Raw genomic sequence first — 20,116 nt, forward strand, 5'->3', positions numbered from 1 at the left:
AGTCTTACTTGAGTCTACGGAGAAGCTTCAAAGGAGTTCATTCTGCTGTCGAGAAGTCATTCGAGGGAAGAATTGAAGAGTGTCAACTGCATTTGGTACAGCATGAGCTAAGACAACCTTTACGGGCCATTTTTGGAGTGATGCAAGAGAAAGCCATAATCTTCGGGGACAGTATCGGGAAGTCAGGAAATAGAGGTAACTGAGTGCAGAGAACGCTTTCAAGAAGCTTTGTCGACACACTGGAGGATTATCTTGCTGTACTTTGTGGTACAACAAACTTTCCATGCATGCTTTAGGAAAGATTTAATAGGGATTAATAACGTTTGCTTACTCCTAAAATAGACTAAAACCCCATGGACAACAAGGCAAAAAGGAAAAGGGGAGTCATTAAATTTGTTAAAGATGATATAGATTATTCAATGAACGGTGTTACAAAACTTTCACAGTTGTCAAAACAAAAACAACAGTGAGTTGTCACACATTACGGTGATGCTACATGACGTAGACGTGAGTGTCTCTGGATGAGTATCACCAGGACTGAGGACTGAGTGGATTCAGAGCCCAAACCAAGCACATGGTCGGGAAATTAGACAGTCAAGAGGCCAAATGCCGCCGCAGGAAGGAACCTTTGGTCTCTTTACAACAGGCGGTGTTTGGGGAAAGCACAACCTCCAAGGACAGAGTAACACTGTGATTTAAAAACTGCACTGAGGGGGCTTCCCTGGTTGCGCAGTGGTTGAGAGTCCGCCTGCCGATGCAGGGGACACGGGTTCATGCCCTGGTCTGGGAAGATCCCACATGCCGCGGAGCTGGCCGCTGAGCCTGCGCGTCCGGAGCCTGTGCTCCGCAACGGGTGAGGCCACAACAGTGAGAGGCCCGTGTACCACTAAAAAAAAAAAAAAAACCGCACTGAATTGCTGTCCTTATCTAAAATTGATTTAATACCATTATCCATATTAATATTTTTCCAGGTAACAAAAGGGATATTATAACTTTTCTTTTGTTGCATTCACCTAACCTATATTGATAGGGTAACTAAATAAACATCTTAAAAAACCAAGGGGCCAATGTTTTGAATCAATTTCAATTTAAATGTCAGTTGCTAGTTATAAAAACTTGAGAGCAAACCCTTAGGAAAACATTCATTATTTGAAGCAGAGCTGTCCTAAGATAATGCACACAAACCAACACAGTCTATTTAAGAAAAATATTTAATGCTGCCAAAAAGTATAAAAATACAGTAGGAATGGCAGTACAATACAAAGTAGTCTTTCCTAATTTATTTCTTTTACATCTCTCTACATTTCACACACGCATTAAAAAACTTAACAATGCATCAAATGAAAGGGCTCTGCAAAGTCTTCTGCTGGTGGTGCTCTTCATTCCCTGGATGTAAGGTTTACTTTGTAAACAGACAAATGTGAGGCAATCTACAGGCTTATCAAGCCTCACTTAGTTTCCGGAGTGGGCTCCAGGTCTTGCTTTGCACATCAATGGTTCAAAATTTATAGCTGCAGAATATTCTCAAGTCATGAATATTTAGGTGTCTGTCAATCTTGGCCTAAAATATAAAATAAGAAGTCATCTATTCAATTCATATTTACCAAACACACAGACATACACAGATACACACAAACATAAAAGGACTAACAATGAACTAAAAAGGCAACCAAAAAACATTCCAACACATCACACTCAATCACACTGAGTGCTTTGCTGTTACCTTGGTAAAACTGCTTATGTGCTTGATTTTCAAACAGAATTGGTGGTGTGAGGTAGACTCATGTTAAAGCACCGTAACTCTCACTCTTTTACAAGAATTAACAACTATGAATTTTTTTAGGTCATCCTGTATTACTCAAGAAATGACCTCCATGTGAGCTATACTGACAGACAGACAGTTAAAAAAAAAAAGTACCCACAACAGTTTAGCAAGATTTTATGGTATGTGCTAGACTTACCAATACTTTGGAATTCAATGCAAAAGTCTAATCCAATTTGGACCTCCACTGTATCATACTGCTAAAAATATTATGAATGTAATGTATGAACATAAAGTTGGCTTATATCCTTAACTCACGGACTGTTAGCAGCATGCTTTTTGTCCTGAAGGGTAATACTAATGATCACAGAAATACAGAACTGAAGTGACATGATTTAAGTATTAAAAGAAAACACAGACATAAAATAATTGATAGATTTATTGTACTTTAATGCCAAAAAGTAAAGATAAATGAGAGTTTAAACAAGTGATAGAGAGATGAAATAACAACTAATTTAAGGGCAGGTGAGTTTTTAATGTTATTTCACAATATTTGCAAATAGTTGAACTTCTGAGGTGGTAACTGGTATTTCCCCTCAACTTCCCTTGCTCTGACAAAAAAAAAACCCCCAGATCTAAATACTTGTCATTATTGTGCCTCCACGTGTATAAATAGGAGATATAAACCACACCCACACATTTATCCAAAACATTTAGTCAAAACCCCCAATACTACGAGTTGGCTTCTTCCTGACTCCTGGCTCCTTGGTGTCTCATTTCCAGCACTGACAGAGAAATGTCCAGACACCAAGGAAGCATTCTTGTTAGGTGCCTGTGGTCACAGAAACTGCCACAGGTGCTTCTTGCAGGGACCTGAGAAGCCTGAACCAAAGTGGCTGATGTGAGGAAAGGAGCTTCTGACTGACCCTGAGTGCTGCAAAATATGCATGTGTTTCCCACACCTTCAGAAGTCCCCTTGTTAAAACCAAGGAACTGATCCAGTCAGAGTGAATGAAATAATGGTTTGGTTTAGAGAGTGCTCTGATGTTCCAGTATTACTCTGGCTCAGTGGTAGTTCAAACTGTTCCACAAAATTTTTTGGAGGGGAAAACTTTGATTTGTTTCACTTAAAAAATAAAAAGAGGGTTATTTTGGATTTTAATGGGTAACAGTAGCTGTCTAATGCTTTTCCATTTAAATATTCCATAAAAACAGGTTGCGTGTGACATAATGGGAAAGCGCGAGGCCTGGAGTTACTGGGATTCTACAGACTGGAGTTCAAATCTCAGCTCTGTCATGATCTAGATGTACAACCTTGGGCAAGTTACTTATTCTTTGACTCAGTTTTCTCGTCTGAAAATTGGGTAACAGGATGCACCTTGGAGAGGTGTATCTACTGACTGGCAGAACCGGCAGGTGTTGCCTCCCCAGCAGTGTGTTAAAGACACACTCAGCAAGGATGAACTACCCCTTAGAACAACTAAAAGGTCTTGACAGGGGCTGGCTCCACACCGAAGTAGTTCCTGCCACCGGACACTCATCCTTGCTTTACTGAAAAGAGTCCCACACACTTCTCTGCGGTGAGCAAGGCACTCACTGCCTTACAGACAACATCAATTTACCCAGTGGGAAAATCCCGAATTCACCAAACTCAAAATAACTTCAGGTTTTTTATAGTAGTAATTTGAAATATCAACATCATCATATGTCTAAAAAATCTATGCCAAATTAGAGCAACAATAAAGAATTGATGCTTTTCTTTAAAAAATGGTCTCCATAAAGAAAAAAATTCCCATTCCATTCTCCTTATAGCTCCCCCAATATACCATGTGATGGAAAACCAGACAATAGTATTAAAGTAGACTCTGCAAGTAATATCCTCCCTAAATCCTAAAATTCCCGTATTCCACTCTAAATTATAAAACCCAAACAGAAAGAGTACCAATGATTGGATTTTTCATTCTGCCACTGGACTGCACAGAGACGGTCATGGCGTTTGAGAATTCTCGTTGTCAGGTTGTTACTGATAAAGACAATCACTCGACCCAACTAAAAGCCCCTCGGGCTGAGTCACTGCTTAGCCGGGGCAGTACTCTGCAACATGACATCACTCATCCACATTCAGCAGAACAAGAGGACACCTGGCATTTCTAACTTATCTGCTGTTGTAGGGGCTGTGGGTGCTGCTGTCCCAGAAACAGTGCTTTGAAGACAGATACAAGGAAAGATGGAATCAAATCCAAACCAATGAACTAGGGAAAAGATGAAAGACACAGGTCAACTCCAGAATAAATCATCCAGGGGACGACCAAGACCTGTATTTTAAGTCAAAAGAACTTAATTTTATTATGTGAAAAAATACTGAATTTCTGTTTTTCAAAACTTTATTTATAAGATGACTACCATCTAGATAAGTCAACGCCAAACAAGGGTTTCCTGAAGTAAGAGAGACTTGAATAGCTGTGATGTAGAAATGGGAGCCCAGAACACGCCATCCCTGCCAGGCACTCAGCTCCAGCAGGGGATGGACATGGGAGTCCTAACCTCAGCCACCCCGCCCTTGTCCACGCTTTCTACCCCACTAACAAACCCACAGGGACCTGCTGGAACCAGAAATAAGTCAGTGCTGACGGAAGGTGTGATTCTTAGAATCTTGCCTGGGAGAAACGGATGATAGACATAATGGCATTAGGCTTACAATATACTGCATTTTAAAAGTCTCTGTAAGACTCGTGTCTGAAAGTAAAAATCAAGGCAGACTAGATTTTAAAATGTGTACAATAACCAGGCAGTCACTCTGGAAATGTACTCACTAAAAGAGAGTATACAACGGTCAATAAAATATTTCTAACATAATCAGGTTCTAGCCTGTGTCTGTTCACACAGAATCTAGTCAGAGATATTTTTCTAAGAGGGGAACGACTTTCAGAAGTTAAATCTTTCTTTGAGAAATTTAATTCTAAAATACACTCTACATGAGAGTCAACAAGAGAGAAGGTAGAAAGGTCAAGTCTCAGGCTGACTCTGGCTCAGCAACACCACCACCTGCTGCATGGGCTTGTTGTGAGGTCACCAGGAGAACACGTGGGAAGCCCCAGCACAATGCCCGGCACCACGGAAATGACCTCTAAGTGGGAACAACCATCAGTGTCAAGGACGCTGAAAGCAAAGACGGAATTGATACGAAGCTGGAGGACTGCTCCACGCCAGAAACTACTTTTTAAACCAGGATGTATTTTTTTTATTCAAACCATCAATTCTAGTTTATTTGAAACAAAGGGGACACACACAAGTGTACATAAAATTAACTTAAGGTCACAATTCCTTCCTCTGATGCACCTGTTATTTTAAAAAAAAAATCAACTTTTTAACTTCCTTTCTCTTTTTTTTTTCATTCCTTGGTAGAAATACTAATACATAATGAAATGGACCAAAAATATAGAAGAGGATAAGGACTGAGCAAATATATAAAACATCTAAACATGGAAGTGGTCTGTACATTACCAAAGTTCTCTATGCACTTTTACAACATTTTTATGCTACATATGGATAAACTAAATATGGAGAACTGTATTTGTAGATATTCTACACATGCAAGCATAGATAAAAATCAGTAGTAGGATGGCATAAAATGCTTGGCTGCACGTGGAAATGAGTACGGAGCCCATTGGTACAGCCAGAAAAGACGGTGCTGAATCAGGGGTGCTGTCCGTTTATCGGCAGGAGCACATACAAACACAAATGAACTAGGTATTAATCCAGATAGTCTTTCTTAAAAATAATAAAGCTTCTGGCTTTTTTATTAAGAAAATACCAGCACCTCATCGAAGTCAAACCGTACAACTGATTTTCAGCATCTGTTCTAATTAGAAAACATCACGAAGACCTACAGACACAAGTTCTGGGAAGATGCACACCCACCGTGGTTGCCGACTCCTCTGCTGTTCCCTGAGGGCAGGACCCCGCCTGGCCTGCCCCTCTGACTAGATGCCTTCTTTAATAAAGGTCAGGCACGTGGCCACGCATTTTCAGTAATTAGTATAGGGCACCCACCAAAAACACAATCCCTGGTAAAAATTAACATGCTCTCCTCAGGGATGTGCTTGGAAGAGGAAAGATGACTAACGTTTGCAGCAGCAGAAGTTTATCAACAAGTGTCTGCTACACCGGACACTTAAAAATCACCGGATGTGATTTTAAAAATATATTATGGCAAAAAAAAAAAAAATAATAAAATACATTATGGCAAACATCTCCAGAAGGACGGGAAGCAAAGAGCAAAGCTGAAGCACTGAGCCCCACGAAGCACGTCCACCCTGCCCGGGGACAAGGGTATCATTATCAGCTTGTGTTTCCCATAAAGTCTTTGCCTTTTATTGAAAGCAAGGCGACCCACGGTTGGAACTGAATAGGTCTACCTGTATTTGACTTGCAGAGTAATATACTGTATTTTAGCAAAGATAAACCACAGCAAATTGGAAAGAAAGATTTTAAACCAATAACGACCTAAAATGTAAGGGTCATGGTGCCTGAACACAGGGGTGATGCAGGCAGACACAGCAACATCCTTCTTACCTCCTTCCATATAAAGGTTACAGGACACAGTGGTGCTGAGCAGGGCGTGGGCACATGTGACACAAACTGTCCTCTACACACAGCACCACCTGTGTCCTGCTCTCATACTCTCAGCATAACTCAACCCACTTGAGAAGGCTATTCGAACCAATTAAAAAGTCTATCTATACCGAAGGTTTTCAAACTGTTGTTTAAATGATCACTGCCCGCTGAAAATAATTAAACCTCGTGCAGCAATAGTACCTAGTATGTAAAGTGGATAAAGCAGAGACAGCCTACTTTATCTGCTGGAAGTAAAGGTTGGCAGCTTGGGGTCCTTCCTACCACCTCCTGGTGACCCCTTAGAAATCCAACAAGCAAAGTTTGAAAACCACTGAAATAATGTGATTTCATTATTTCAGCAGATAAATTTATAACAACTATTTAAAGTTTAAGTAAAACAAGTTAAACACTGAAAGGAATGTTACAATCTGAAGAAAGCTAGCACTCAAATGAGCAGTTAGATCCATTAAACAATATGCTCTAAAAATACCCATTAAGAAGTTAAAGGGACAGTGTAGGTTTGAACATCATTATACTATTTATTGAAATAGAAGAACTTAAAAAAGTTTTTACTGCAAAACTTCAGTCTAATAAACTGAAATCATGGATGATAAAATGCTGCTTGTTATTTTTATTTCCTAAATTATGGTTTACCCCAATTATAAATTAGGGTAATTACATTGAAATTTTCCTGAAAAATAAACAGTATTAATAATGGGCTTTACAGAAACCAGTTTCTTTACAAAGTCTTGACCAACTGTTACCTGACTACGCCAGTAAGGAGAATTTTCCTTCAAAGATATTTTTAGAGAAAATTTTTGTTTCTTTTTCTTTTTAAAATTGGGAAAACTGTAAAACATAAAAGAAATGCAAATATATAGTAAAAATTGCTTATTCAGAGTTCTACCTGCTCATATCAAACTTTTCTTTAGGAAAATGTATCCAGTACAATTGAATCAACATACACTTTATTATTTTTTTGTGGTAACAGATTTTTTTTCAAATTGAGCTTTTAAAAAGTACATTTAACTACAAAAGTAAGATTAAATAGGTACTTATAAAATATATTTACCCTGCAATGGTTAAGAATATAAAATGTTGATGCCCATGTGAACAAGTACATTTATACATTACACACATTACTTAAAGGTCATTTTCTTTCCAGTAATAATGTCCATAAAACCACAATATTTATTGCTTATATCAAGTGCAGGTTAAAATCCAGACAGCCTCCAAAAACGAATCCTCATGATAAAGGACTTCTCAGTCTGGTCAGGTGAAACACTTAACATGTATGAATACAGTTGAAAATGTACCAGTTCTTAAGAAGCATTCAAGTCTTTATTTTAGGGAGCGGGTACAGTGTGGGCAGCGCCTTGGGGGTGCTGAGGTGACTGCACACCCCAATTCTCTGTGGGTGTCTAGTCAACTGCACCGTCTGGTGTCTGAGGAGTTTGCTAACAGATGAACCCCTGTGATTCACGTAACACTGTCAGCTACCAGTGCTGAAGCTTGCGGGGCAAAATTATTTATAGGGCATTTTGTTGAAAAAACAGTGTCCAGCCAACAAAAGCGCCAACCAAAATGACGGACACAAACCCCATCTTAGTGAGAATAGGTTGCCAATATAACCACCTTTTCCTTTTTCGTTCGGTCTCGTTCAGCCTCTGCTTCATCTGCTGCACCTTCTGAGCTGTGCTGGCTTTCCTGTCCTCCCGAAGGCGCTTCCGCAGAGCACTGTCAACAAACAAGAGCACATCAGCAGGGCTGGGCTCAACCACGCAGGCAGAGCACAGCCCCCCCGCCCCCCGCCCACTCCACCCCACTTCTCAACTCATTCAGACTCTGGAACAAAAAGGGGAAAAGCTTCAATACTCTAAATGGTCCAGAGATGCACTCAGGTAATTCAATGACAATTGCTCGTACACTTTTATGTAAATGAATATTTTTAGTAGGACCTGAAAAGAAGCATGGTATCAGTATTTTTTCTTTCTTTGCTAGCCAGCCAGCAGGAGAGGGAAGACAGAGGGTCCCCAGGCATCTGATCCCCTTTGGAGCTCATATTTGATTTTTCACAAAGGCCCCTATACTCAACATTTCCTTGAATATTCTGCTGTGCGAGTGCCTACTGCTGTCTGCCCATCCCTTTTCTAGCTCCCATTTTCCTATTCAATACAGAATTTTTGTTCCAAAGGAAGCTCTTTGACTCTGGGACCATGGTCCCGGAACAACACAAAGAATGGCTGAAGGCAACATGAAAACTACTATTTTTTTCCCTTGAAAAAAATCTCACAAGCCTAAGATGGCGGCCACCATGAAGAAGACAGCAGCAGAAGATGTCAATGTTACTTTTGCAAATCAACAAAAGACATACAGATTTGCATGGAATACAAGCAGAATCACAGAGCTGAAGGAAGAAACAGAAGTAAAAAAGAAACAACTCCCAAACTTAGAAGATGCTTGTTAGGACATCATGCTTGCAGACGAGGACCGCTTAATGACACCTCATCAGACTGGTGATGTTTTCATTAGCCATTCTCAAGAAGAAACATGAGAAATGCTAGAAGAAGCAAAGAAAAACTTGCAAGAAGAAACTGACGCCTTACCATCCAGAGTGGAATCAATTCAGTGGGTGCTAGCAGATTTGAGAGTTCAGTTATATGAAAAATTGGGGAGCAACACAAACCCTGAAGCTGATGAAAGCTAAACATTTTATAACACCAAATGATATGGAAAGCAAAACTTTAAAATTTTTTTCACTTATTTAATGGAAACTTGCCTATTTTCACATCTTGCTTATTTATGTTTTTAAAAGAAGACCGTATTCATCTATGTATTTTGCATAACAATTATATAAAGTGTAGGGGTTTTATGTCATGTTATTAAAATCAGTTAATAAAAAAAAAAATCTCACAAAATCCATCTCCTCTTTTCACTTACTGCTTATATTACAGCAAAAGCCTAACCAGTTTCCATGCCTTCAGAGTAAATACACCCCAGTAATTATTCTGAAGCACAGCTCTGATGGTATGGCTTGATTAAAAATCTTGAATGCCTTTTCAGCATTTACTACATTAAGAGGCAGCTTTTTTCCTGGCCCAAATGTTTAACCTATATCTAATAGTGAAAAACAATCAGAGCAATCCAGATTGTGAGGCATCCTAAAAGGCAACTCATCTATAAGCTGCAATGTCCAGCAACGGGGGAAAACTAAAGGTGGTGGACAGTCCCAGGTTAAAGGAGACTAAAGAACCACATCAACCAAATACAATGCATGATCCTGGATCAGATCTTGAATTATTTTTTTAAATAGTTATAGACTGGGATCATAAAAATGTTCCAAAATTACATTATGGCGATGGCCACAAAACTCTGTACATATACTCAATCCAGTAAACTGTACGCTCTAAATTTTGTGAACTCTATGGTATATAAATTATATCTCAGTACAGTTATTTTCTGTAAAGCTTTAAGGTGGATTTTTTTTTTATAATTAGAGAACTCTGAATATGGACTACATATCAGATTATTTTATCAACGTTAAATTACGTGGGAATATTGGCACCTTCAGACATCGCTAGTGGGAAGGTGAAGTGATGCAGCCGCTTGGAAAACTGGCCAAAAAATGCTCAACACGGAGTGGCCACGTGTGGCCCAGCAATCCCACTCCTAGTTACACACCCAAGAGACAAGAGCACGTGTTCTCCCGCCATGTACAACCTCGTTCTTGCCCAAATGTTTTTCTTTTTTGCTGTTCTCCAAGTTTGTTTCCTTCTAAACTAAGAAACCTCTTCTCTCTGGTTCTCTCACCCTCTAGAGCCCTTCTATTCTCATCCTACGGCATTTCATTTATAGTAAATAATTTATGTTGCTCGTCTGGGTTCTCGTTTTGTCCCTTAAGCGTATTAGCAACCTGGGGACTATATTTTGCTCATATCCATATGCTTTGCAGTCTTCCTAATGTCTTTTTCACTTTAACTTATCACACACACAGGTATCTCTGGCTGTGTGAACTCTACCTGAATACTTCCTACAATGACTTGCAAAAATTATTACTCAGAATTCACTCTCTAGACTGAAAATTCACTATAACAAGTATGTGTGTACCTTCCAATAAAACAAATTACACTGTAGTCAAGATCAGGCAAAACATATATAAAATATATAAAAGGATACAGAGCTCCCAGTATTATTTCCTGACTTAAAACTAGTAAATCTAACGTAGAAGAAGAAACAACTTTATGCTTTAACTTGTAGTCTAAACCACTGAAGCCACACACAAGGAGTAGCACTGCTAAGTCATAATAAACTCTTCAATATGATATATAGCAACTTACTATGTACTGTAATACGCTACCTTTTATAAAATTTCAGGCAATTTTTATATTGGGGAAATACAGAACTGAAGCTATAATGTATAGGAGACCTTAACGATTTTCACAGCACATCCCAAGATCCCACTGTAACAAATATGACTACAGCATAAAATTTTCCACAAGAAAAAGCATATCTGACAAAAAGAAAAGAAAAAAAGTCTTTCAGAGATATTGAAGAGAGGGAGTAAAAGAGCTCATTCACTTTTCTGAGAGACTCACACCTCAGGACACCAGCTTCGTAATGTGTGAGATATTTGGAGCCTGAGAAACGTAATTTTTCAAATTTAAAAACTTGAAGAGTTTACACATTCATATGGATTCAAAACTCAAAAAGTATAGGGCATTTTATGTGATTTTTTTTGAAAAATATTTTTTTCTTCCAATAACAGAATTAAGTTGAAATATTCACTTAATTATTTCATAATGGTATTAAAGGCATATTATCAATTACATTGTAACAGTAGCGTGAACACTATATAACTGTACAAATGGCAGGTATTCATACTCTGTTTTCTGCATCATACTACACATTTTAGCATCTAATTATACTAACTCTTACACTCAATAAGTGTTGTGTTAAACCATTTTCCAACAGGTTTCCGTCTTTAAGTATTAGCTTCTTTGAGATCAATGATGTCATTACATACTACTTAAATGCCCTTAAGTAATAAATAAATAGTTACATTAATTCAATACACTAAGGGTCTATATATTAATTCCCATCCACAGAACTTATTAGAAGTCTCTCTTTTCAAGCATTGTTATTGCAGTAACCTTACCTCTCGCTGTTTTCCTCCAGAGTATCTTGCATTTTAGAGGACAGTCCTGTATACCTGTCACTTGTCAGTTTTTCTTCTTCTAGGCCTATCCTGTTTCCGTTGCATTTTTCAGTCATTATTTTGGTTGGTGAATGATCAAAAACAGGACATACATCTTCCTTAGAAAGTTCTTTCCACCGTTTCTAAGTAGGGAAATGAGAAACAAATGCAAACACTAAAGTTTTGACTTTTCTTAAATAAAATTTATGAAACTGAAATTCTATATTTAACTTAAGAAAACCCTGTGATGCTAACATATGAATGAAAAAGAAAAACGTGTTTTGTCATACCACTTCTAGCTACGTCTATTTTAAGTTGAATATTTAATAATAATAAAGCATTTTTAATAAATCTATCTATCTTAGTTGCGTTGGGTCTTCATTGCTGCACGTGGGCTTTCTCTAGTTGCGGTGAGTGGGGGCTACTCTTCGTTGTGGTGCATGGGCTTCTCAACGCAGTGGTTTCTCTTGTTGTGGAGCACAGGCTCTAGGCACACGGGTTTCAGTAGTTGTGGCACGTGGGCTCAGAAGTTGTGACTCGTGGGCTCTAGAGCACAGGCTCAGTAGTTGTGGCACACGGGCTTAGCTGCTCTGCGGCATGTGGGATCCTCCCGGACCAGGGCTTGAACCCGTGTCCCCTGCATTAGCAGGAGGATTCTGAACCACTGCGCCACCAGGGAAGTCCCAATAATAAAGCATTTAATATTGATGCACATCAGTATGTAGTTGAATACAATAATCTTAATAAAATGTAGTGACTTTGACCTCACCAAAATATTGGTCTTAGTAAGAAGATCTTCGCCAAAGTCAGACTGTGCCGTCTCCTAACCCAGAGGCATGTGCCTCTGGAAAAGTGACCAAGATGGCCCTTGAACGTGACCCAGTGTGCCCTGCTCATTGCCACTGTCCAGTTTAGCAGAGAATCAATGGTGAGACCTCCCAGCAGGTTCCTGCAGTGCCAGAGGCCTTCAAGTTGACTGTCCCCACCAGGTACACCAGCAGCCCAGGCAGTTGGCTGGACACTGGGTTGGGAAGACTCCTCAGCACGCCTGGACTTCAGATCAGGCAGGATTCAGACCAAGATGAAGAGACAGCCTATCTTCCTCCAATGAAACAGGACTGTCACCTGCCTTGGGACTTGTTGTGACTAATGAGATGACAAGCTAACGAGTAGCAGAGTCGGAATTTGAACCCCTCACAAGGCTCTGTATCTCGGAAATAATCATCAGTGTCAGACACCAGATAGTTTAAGTATCCGACAAAAATGTTAACTGTCTCCAGAATGCATGCTGGTCAATTCTTCATTGAGATCTAGTTACAGCAACTTGGCCTTATACTTGGACAAAACTCAACAATGTCAATAAACAAGATGATGCCTAAAACCAAGTCTTACTGGACCACTTCCCAGAATATGCAACAAATCCAGAATCTGTCAACAAGAAGAGTCAGCAGGAGGGTGGGGGAGAAAGAGAGATTTAATGCTAGTGAATTTTAAAAAGAAAAAACAAAAGGCAATGTCATTTTGCCAGGTCTCTGGGCAGCAAACTCACTCAACTTTGCCTCCCCTGTGACACACCCGGCAAGCAGGCTCCAGGCTCACCTGCCTCGGCGGTGCTGCCGGTGCTGCCGACTGCGAGGCCGGGGACCCAGCACTGCCCCCGGCTCCCATTTGGAGCAGACGGGGCTGCTCACCTCCCCCGACTGCACACTCAGCTGAACCGCACTCACAGACCAATGCCCCCACACCATCCGCAACCCCACCCCCATTTCTCACTGAAGAAAGCCCCTCGAAGGAGCTGTAAGGTGATGTATTTAAACTCGAAACCCACTGTAATTTGTTAAAAGTATATATTTACTTATAACTTTATTAGTTGTGTATTATATGTGATTATCATCACAAACACAGTTACTGGTTTCAGATAACAGTCACTTTATTTTTTATTTTTTTTTTGTGGTACGCAGGCCTCTCACTGTTGTGCCTCTCCTGTTGCGGAGCACAGGCTCCAGACGTGCAGGCTCAGCGGCCATGGCTCATGGGCCCAGCCACTCCGCAGCATGTGGGATCTTCCCGGACCGGGGCACGAACCCGTGTCCCCTGTATCATCGGCAGGCGGACTCTCAACCACTGCGCCACCAGGGAAGCCCAACAGTCACTTTAGATGTGAATATTAACAGCTCTTCTTTGTCCTGGCAGGTTCTAAATCATTTTAAATCCACATATGCCAGAAATCTTCACAGGAAAACTAACATGAAACTGTAGCCAATAATGAAAACACCACTTGTATCCCGTAAATCTAGATTAAGACTGAAGGTGAAGACAGAGGCCCCCTTTAGGAAAAAGAACCAGAGATGAAGCTTACACAGCATGGGTGCTTCTGGAAAGATGGCATCCCTCACCCCACTGCCATCAACTCACACTCGAAAAGCTTCCTTCTTTCTTCTTACAAATATTAATTTTCCCCCAAAATCAGAGGCAAAGGGGAGGAGGCAGATGTATGGAGAGAAAGACAGGTCCATAAACTGCCTATCACATCCTTGTATGTCCTATGAGACACTTTTTGGGACATGGGACAGAGTCATGCAGTTTGGGGTATCCACATTAACAAAGTAACTCTAGATCTTTGTAACAATAAAGTTTTATGATTTAAGATTTCAGGGAAATTTATTTCTCTGAGACTTCTGGTCTAAGCTAAGGTTCTAGTATAGCACTGTCCAATGAAATGTAATGCGAGCCACATATATAACTTTAAAAATGTCTAACAGCCACGTTTTAAAAAAAGATGAATTTTGACAAGATGTTTTATTTAATTCAACATTTAAAAATATTGTTATTTGAACATATAATCAACATTTTTTAAATTATTGAGATATTTTATACTTTTTCTCCCTATATTTGTACATCTTATACTTTAAGCAGAACTTGATTCAGACTGGCTACATCTCAACACTCAACAGAACACGTGGCTCCAGCATTAGACAGCAGGGTTCCAGAAGGAGAAAATATCTACATAAAATAAACAAGCCCATATGCATAAATACGCAGTCCTGGAAGAATACACACAGGCCTCAATGGTTACATATTTGGGGGGTGAGTTAGCGAGGACTTCTACTTTGTAAATGATATACTTTCACATTCTCTGAATTCTTTTATACTCAATATGTACTAATCAATTATCTAAAATTTTAAAAATTTCACAGCACCATATAAATTATTAGAGCCTTGCTAAGATCATTTCTGTGGAAACTGAGCCCTCCGAAAGGGTAACAGGCTTTCTGATCCTGAGCACTTGAAAAATACAGACATTTCCAACATCCCATCTGGACGGAGGCAGAGGACGCCTGGGTCTGTCTGAATGAGGGATAAAGGTGCTGAGTCAGAGATCTGATGGCCACACCGCACCAGATAAACTGGGGGAGAAAAAGTTCTTCCGAGCCACAAACTGCACTGTCACAACAATAGGGACCACACAAAAGCCCGTCCATAAAACTCACCTCTGTGGGGAAAACGATCTGCACAGGAAGCACATATATATTCTAAAACTAAAGGAACAAAACTTGAAAAAACATTAAGGTGGAGCAAGGGATAGTATCCAAAGGACAGCACACATTCCATAGAGTTAGTCTGTAAGAACAGCCAGGAAATTAGCAAGGAAGCAACAGAAGTGTGTGGGGAAAACCTCTGCATGTAAACTGGCAGACACAAGCCGAGATTAAAGAGAGACCTGTTCCTAATCCTGAACATCTGAGGTAACGTCGGAAGAGGGTCTCGTGCTTCATGGGCTTAATCTTCACATACCAAGCACTTCACAGACTGACGTTTCTCTTCATTAAAAATTATTCTTTAGAGGGCTTCCTTGGTGGCGCAGTGGTTAAAAATCCACCTGCCAATGCAGGGGACACGGGTTCAAGCCCTGGTCTGGGAAGATCCCACATGCCACGGAGCAACTAAGCCCGTGAGCCACAACTACTGAACCTACGTGCCACAACTACTGAAGCCCGTGCGCCTAGAGCCCGTGCTCTGCAACAGAGAAGCCACCGCAATGAAAAGCCCAAAGAAGAGTAGCCCCGGCTTGCCGCAACTAGAGAAAGCCCAGGCGCAGCAACGAAGACCCAACGCAGCCAAAAATAAATAAATAAATAATCTAATTAATTAAAAAAATTATTCTATAATGCTAAAGATTTGGGGGGGAACCTTTTAAATAAAACTTAAAATTTTTATTGATAAATACAATAGATTGTCTTGAATAGTTAAAATAACACCAATGATCAGAACAAAAAAGTCAGCTGATAAATAAAATTTCTTAAGAATATTTAAATGTCTGTGTAATCCATACAACACTTAACTACTTATATCTCATTCCATCTTGACAGATGGTGTGATCTCAGTTATAAAGGAGAGCTTATTCAGAATATTCCTGCTTTGGCTAGTAATCACAGAAGCTGAAGAGGAAGCAAATGGTTCATGTAAGAGAAAAATAAAGAATTCCACCTGCTTATGTCCAATTCCATATGATCAGTTCAGACAAGAAACGGGTGTCTGTTGTTACTTCTGTTTCTATTTCACATGTTACGTTAGTACATAAACACAGATTTCTGATAATCAGTCTTTTAACTTAGCTTTTACAAATGTGGAATAAAAATACCTTCATGAGAATACAGCCACCAACCAGAGAAAAATAACATTCTCCTGAAATTTCATTACGTTTGCTGCAAGTACTCAAGTTGCTTGCTCATTGTTATAAAAGATGAAATACCTATGATATAAACTAAGTGTTCTTGTATAACTCCAGATCAGGTTTTTAATGGGGCAAAAGTAGCTAAATATTCTGGTTATTTTAATGATGAAATGCTTAAACCCTCCTTTACAAGGAACCTTACTTTCTTTAATGAAATTGTGTCCCCACTCGGGCTTCTGAGTAACAGGCAGGATTTAACATGAGGCTGAGGTACACAGGAGGAGGGGGGCATACATTTTACAACCTTAGGGGCCAGCTGGATTCACCACATTAATGTAAACATGCTTTTTTGGAAGGAAGGGAGAAGACACATGCATAAACAGAGTGCAGCTATGTGATGCAAATCGTATTTGATACACAGTTTACCTGTATACTTGAATCTCCCTTTATAAACTTTGCTCCTTCTATTATAGTCATGTATGAAAATCTGAGTTGATCTGGTGTCTGAATCAGCCCCATTCGGTATTTTCTCATATTCAGTAACAGTTGTTTAATATTAATATTGTCTCCTTTTTCCATCTGCAAGAAAGGTAAACATTGTTCAAGCCTTTTGTTGTTAGGAGTCCAGGAAAGAGAAGCAGTACAGGAAAACCGCTAAGAGCAAGTTAGGACAGGTTGCCCGTCTGCCCCATCCAGGCAGCAGAGGGAGGACTCCTGGCCCTTCAGCTAACTCACAGCTGGCTCCAACCAACAGGAATCTCATTCACTCTGGCTAGTGGTTGGTCGAAGGGAGGATTTATGGCCCATTCTGGCTTAATGTAAGGATAAATACATCGAGATTAGTGCCTTTCTTTTTTAAGAACGTCTTGGCAGGAGTAAATCTTTTCGTTCGGCGCCTTCACGTCTGTGTGTGGCAGCCACTTGAGGGTGCTGGAGCAGAAAGGCAGAAACGGCCAGACCCACAAGGACACTGTGGGGCCACTGCACCAGCTGGGGCTGGATCCACACACCCCCACCCCAACCAGAAAAGAGAACAGCTGTTGAAGTTAAATTTGGCAGGGAACAGGGAAACACACGATCCAGTTTTAGTATTTACCATTAACAGAACAGATGCTTAGAGTTCTTAAACACGTCAAAGTTAACATAACAAGCCGCTTTTGACTGAAGTATAGGATATTAGGCAGAGTGGTAACACAGTAGACGTGCTAAGATACCCTCCCATCAACCTAAAGGGAGGAAAGGCACAGGCCGGTACCCAGGCTGGGGCTGGGAAGGCTGGTGGAGAAAGAACACAGCCCTCAGGCACAACAGGAACCTCAGGGAATGATATTAAAACCCACACTCACCGAGGGCTTAGAAAGTGTTCTAAATGCACTCATCCACTTAATTCTTATGACAGTCCTGGGAGGAGAATACTCTCACTCTCTGCAGTTTGTAAATAAGGAAACTAAGGCAAGAAAGAATTCAATATTATCTACCAACTGATGTTTGAAAAATAAGAAGGGCGGGGGAGAGGACCCATCATTTAGGTAACAAAAGCTACCAGGAAAAGTCTCCTTCGAGAGCTCTAGAATTATCTTGGATGCAGCCCCACCAGTCACAGCAAGAGGCAGCTGAAAAGATGTGAATGAGAGTTTTTGGTTTTTCTAAAAGAAGGCAGAAGTTCAAGTTTGAAAAACACAGTTCTGGGATCCTGACAGTCGAGCTTACTTCTGCCAGTGGAAACAATAAAAAGGTACAGAAGACTGAAATGAGGTCACTTACCAGAACAAGACAAGTGTCCACCAGAGAAAAGGTGCCTGACCGCCCGATGCCGGCACTACAGTGGATCACCGCAGGCCCGTGTTCAGGATTCAAAGAGCCAGACTCTCGCACTTTAAATAAGAAATTGAGAAATGAAGCTGGTGATTCAGGGACTCCGAAATCTGGCCAGGTAGTATAATGAAAGTGAGATATTGTTCTGGTTTCACCACTCTAAAAAGTGAAAATCAAGGGGGGAAATGTTAGTTCTGAGTTTTTTCTTTTAACAGTCTACTGCAGAAAGATGTGTTTTGTGTAATGTACCATGATTTTTCATTTGGTTTTTGATAATCACATACACAAGTATGGGAAGATTTTCTTTAGGAGAATTTGGAATATATTAATAATAACTAACACTTCTGTAACACTTATTATTTTATAAGCATGTTTTAGGCTTTTTATGTATTAACTCAACCCATACAACAATCCTATTAAAACCTATTTTCCAGATGAGAAAACTGAGGCGAAGGGTTAAGTAATGCACCCAAGGTCACACATCAGAAAATGGCAGAGGCAGGATTAGAGCAGCACTTGGGTTCCCAACCACTGACCTGCACCATACATGTTGCCAGGATTTTCTTTAATTCATACATCATGATGAGTGGATTCTATTCTATTTTTTAAAATCTCTACCAGTTTAATTTTACATTCTTTAATGGTTTCTTTTTTAAGAATTTCAAAGTTTTAAAAAATATAATGTTCCCCATTATATGAGTTATCTTTTAGATTCTGCTATCCAGGCACAGAGGAACAACTCAAGAATTAATTTAAAGAAACAATCTTTACATTTTTAACTGAAATTGCTCTCCTAATTGCTGCTTTTCCCCATGGTAACAATTTCCAATCCTAGAACTGCTGACACGGCTTTGCTGATGTGCGAACATGATTTACCAACATGCTAAGTGTTTCCTGTCTCGTAAAGCCTGCCTGGCACTCACCACCACTTCCTGGACATTCTCAACGACCTTTATTTCTGACTAACTCATTATGAAAACGTTCCTTGGCTTTTGCCAAAGGCCCTCTGCCCCCAGGAGCACTTCTCTGCCTTCTGCTCTTCATTCACAGAGGGAGCGGCAACCGCTAACACATCTTTGCACAATGTTTCAGCTTTAATTACAGGACTATTTTGGAAGAAGGAGCCACAGAAGCAGCATAAAAAACCCTGATTTTTTTAACGGTTACTTTTACAGCATCTACCTTTCAATACAAATTTACAAAATTAAACTTAGCTTTCTTTTTTTAAAAAACAATATTTCCCTTTTTTCAGTACAGATTAAGACTCCTAAGTCCCAGACTCAGTTATATGAGGTACAGCACTGATAAAATACAGTGCAGAAGTTAAAAAAAATTTTTAATTATACGCATTTAGTGACTAATTTTTCTTGACATCCAGCTTTCATAATTCCAAGTACACTGTGATCCATAGGTTCTCAGTACACTGAAGGCACTAGAAGATTTCTTATTACTAATTAAAATGCTCATTGCGATTATTAAAATTCAAAACATTTCCTTTTAAATTCCAAATTAATTATGCTAAGTGAAAGCAACAGACTCTAAAGGCTGTATACTGTACGATTCCATTTACATGACAGCATGGAAAAGACAAAATTATAGGAATTGAAACCAGCCCAGTGGTAGCCAGGAGCTGAGAGTGGGGCCGGGCTGACTGTACACAGGCAGCATGAGGAACGTGCGCATGCGCATGCATGCGTGTGTGTATCTAGGGGATGGTGACAGAACTGTTCTTTATCTTGACTGGGCAGGTGGTGACACGAATGCACTGTCAAAACTCAGACCTATACATCAAAAAGATTGTATCTTACTGTATGTAAAAACAGCGTTTAAAACATTCCAAATTAAGGAGGCTAAACTGTAGCTTCCTTCTAGAAAACCGTAAATGGCAGCCATCTGATACCCACACAGGACTGGGGTCCTAAGTCCTTTCCTCCAACAGCCCAGGCACACGGTTAACTCAACCGCATCTTCCTTTAAATGGGGCCTCAGATTCCAGTGGGTGTCTTTAACCCTCTCCCCCGACAGCAGCCCTGCTGCAGTCCTCAGCCACCAC

At 40.0% G+C, this 20,116-nt stretch overlaps 1 protein-coding gene and 1 pseudogene across 5 annotated transcripts in view; one reads left to right on the plus strand and one right to left on the minus strand.

Moving 5' to 3' along the window:
* Window positions 1-1,193: 1,193 nt before the first annotated feature.
* PTPN2 (protein tyrosine phosphatase non-receptor type 2) overlaps window positions 1,194-20,116 on the minus strand; it is a 76,765-nt gene continuing 57,842 nt past the window's right edge. For 2 of the 5 annotated variants that reach the window (XM_033439486.2, XM_049698406.1), the window contains exons 6-11: window positions 18,013-18,222; window positions 16,675-16,827; window positions 11,535-11,716; window positions 8,015-8,116; window positions 7,144-7,228; window positions 1,194-4,014 (exon numbers count right to left, since the gene is read on the minus strand). In XM_033439486.2, the coding sequence (XP_033295377.1) occupies window positions 3,913-4,014; window positions 7,144-7,228; window positions 8,015-8,116; window positions 11,535-11,716; window positions 16,675-16,827; window positions 18,013-18,222 (834 nt within the window). In that variant the 3' untranslated portion in view covers window positions 1,194-3,912. The remainder of the gene's footprint in view (window positions 4,015-7,143; window positions 7,229-8,014; window positions 8,117-11,534; window positions 11,717-16,674; window positions 16,828-18,012; window positions 18,223-20,116) is intronic. The other 3 variants (XM_033439487.2, XM_004275973.4, XM_033439488.2) reach the window with 3 other exon arrangements.
* LOC101279730 (prefoldin subunit 4-like) lies at window positions 8,544-9,170 on the plus strand (annotated as a pseudogene).

This window comes from Orcinus orca, chromosome 15 (assembly GCF_937001465.1).
Source record: "Orcinus orca chromosome 15, mOrcOrc1.1, whole genome shotgun sequence".
NCBI classification, from domain to species: Eukaryota; Metazoa; Chordata; class Mammalia; order Artiodactyla; family Delphinidae; genus Orcinus; species Orcinus orca.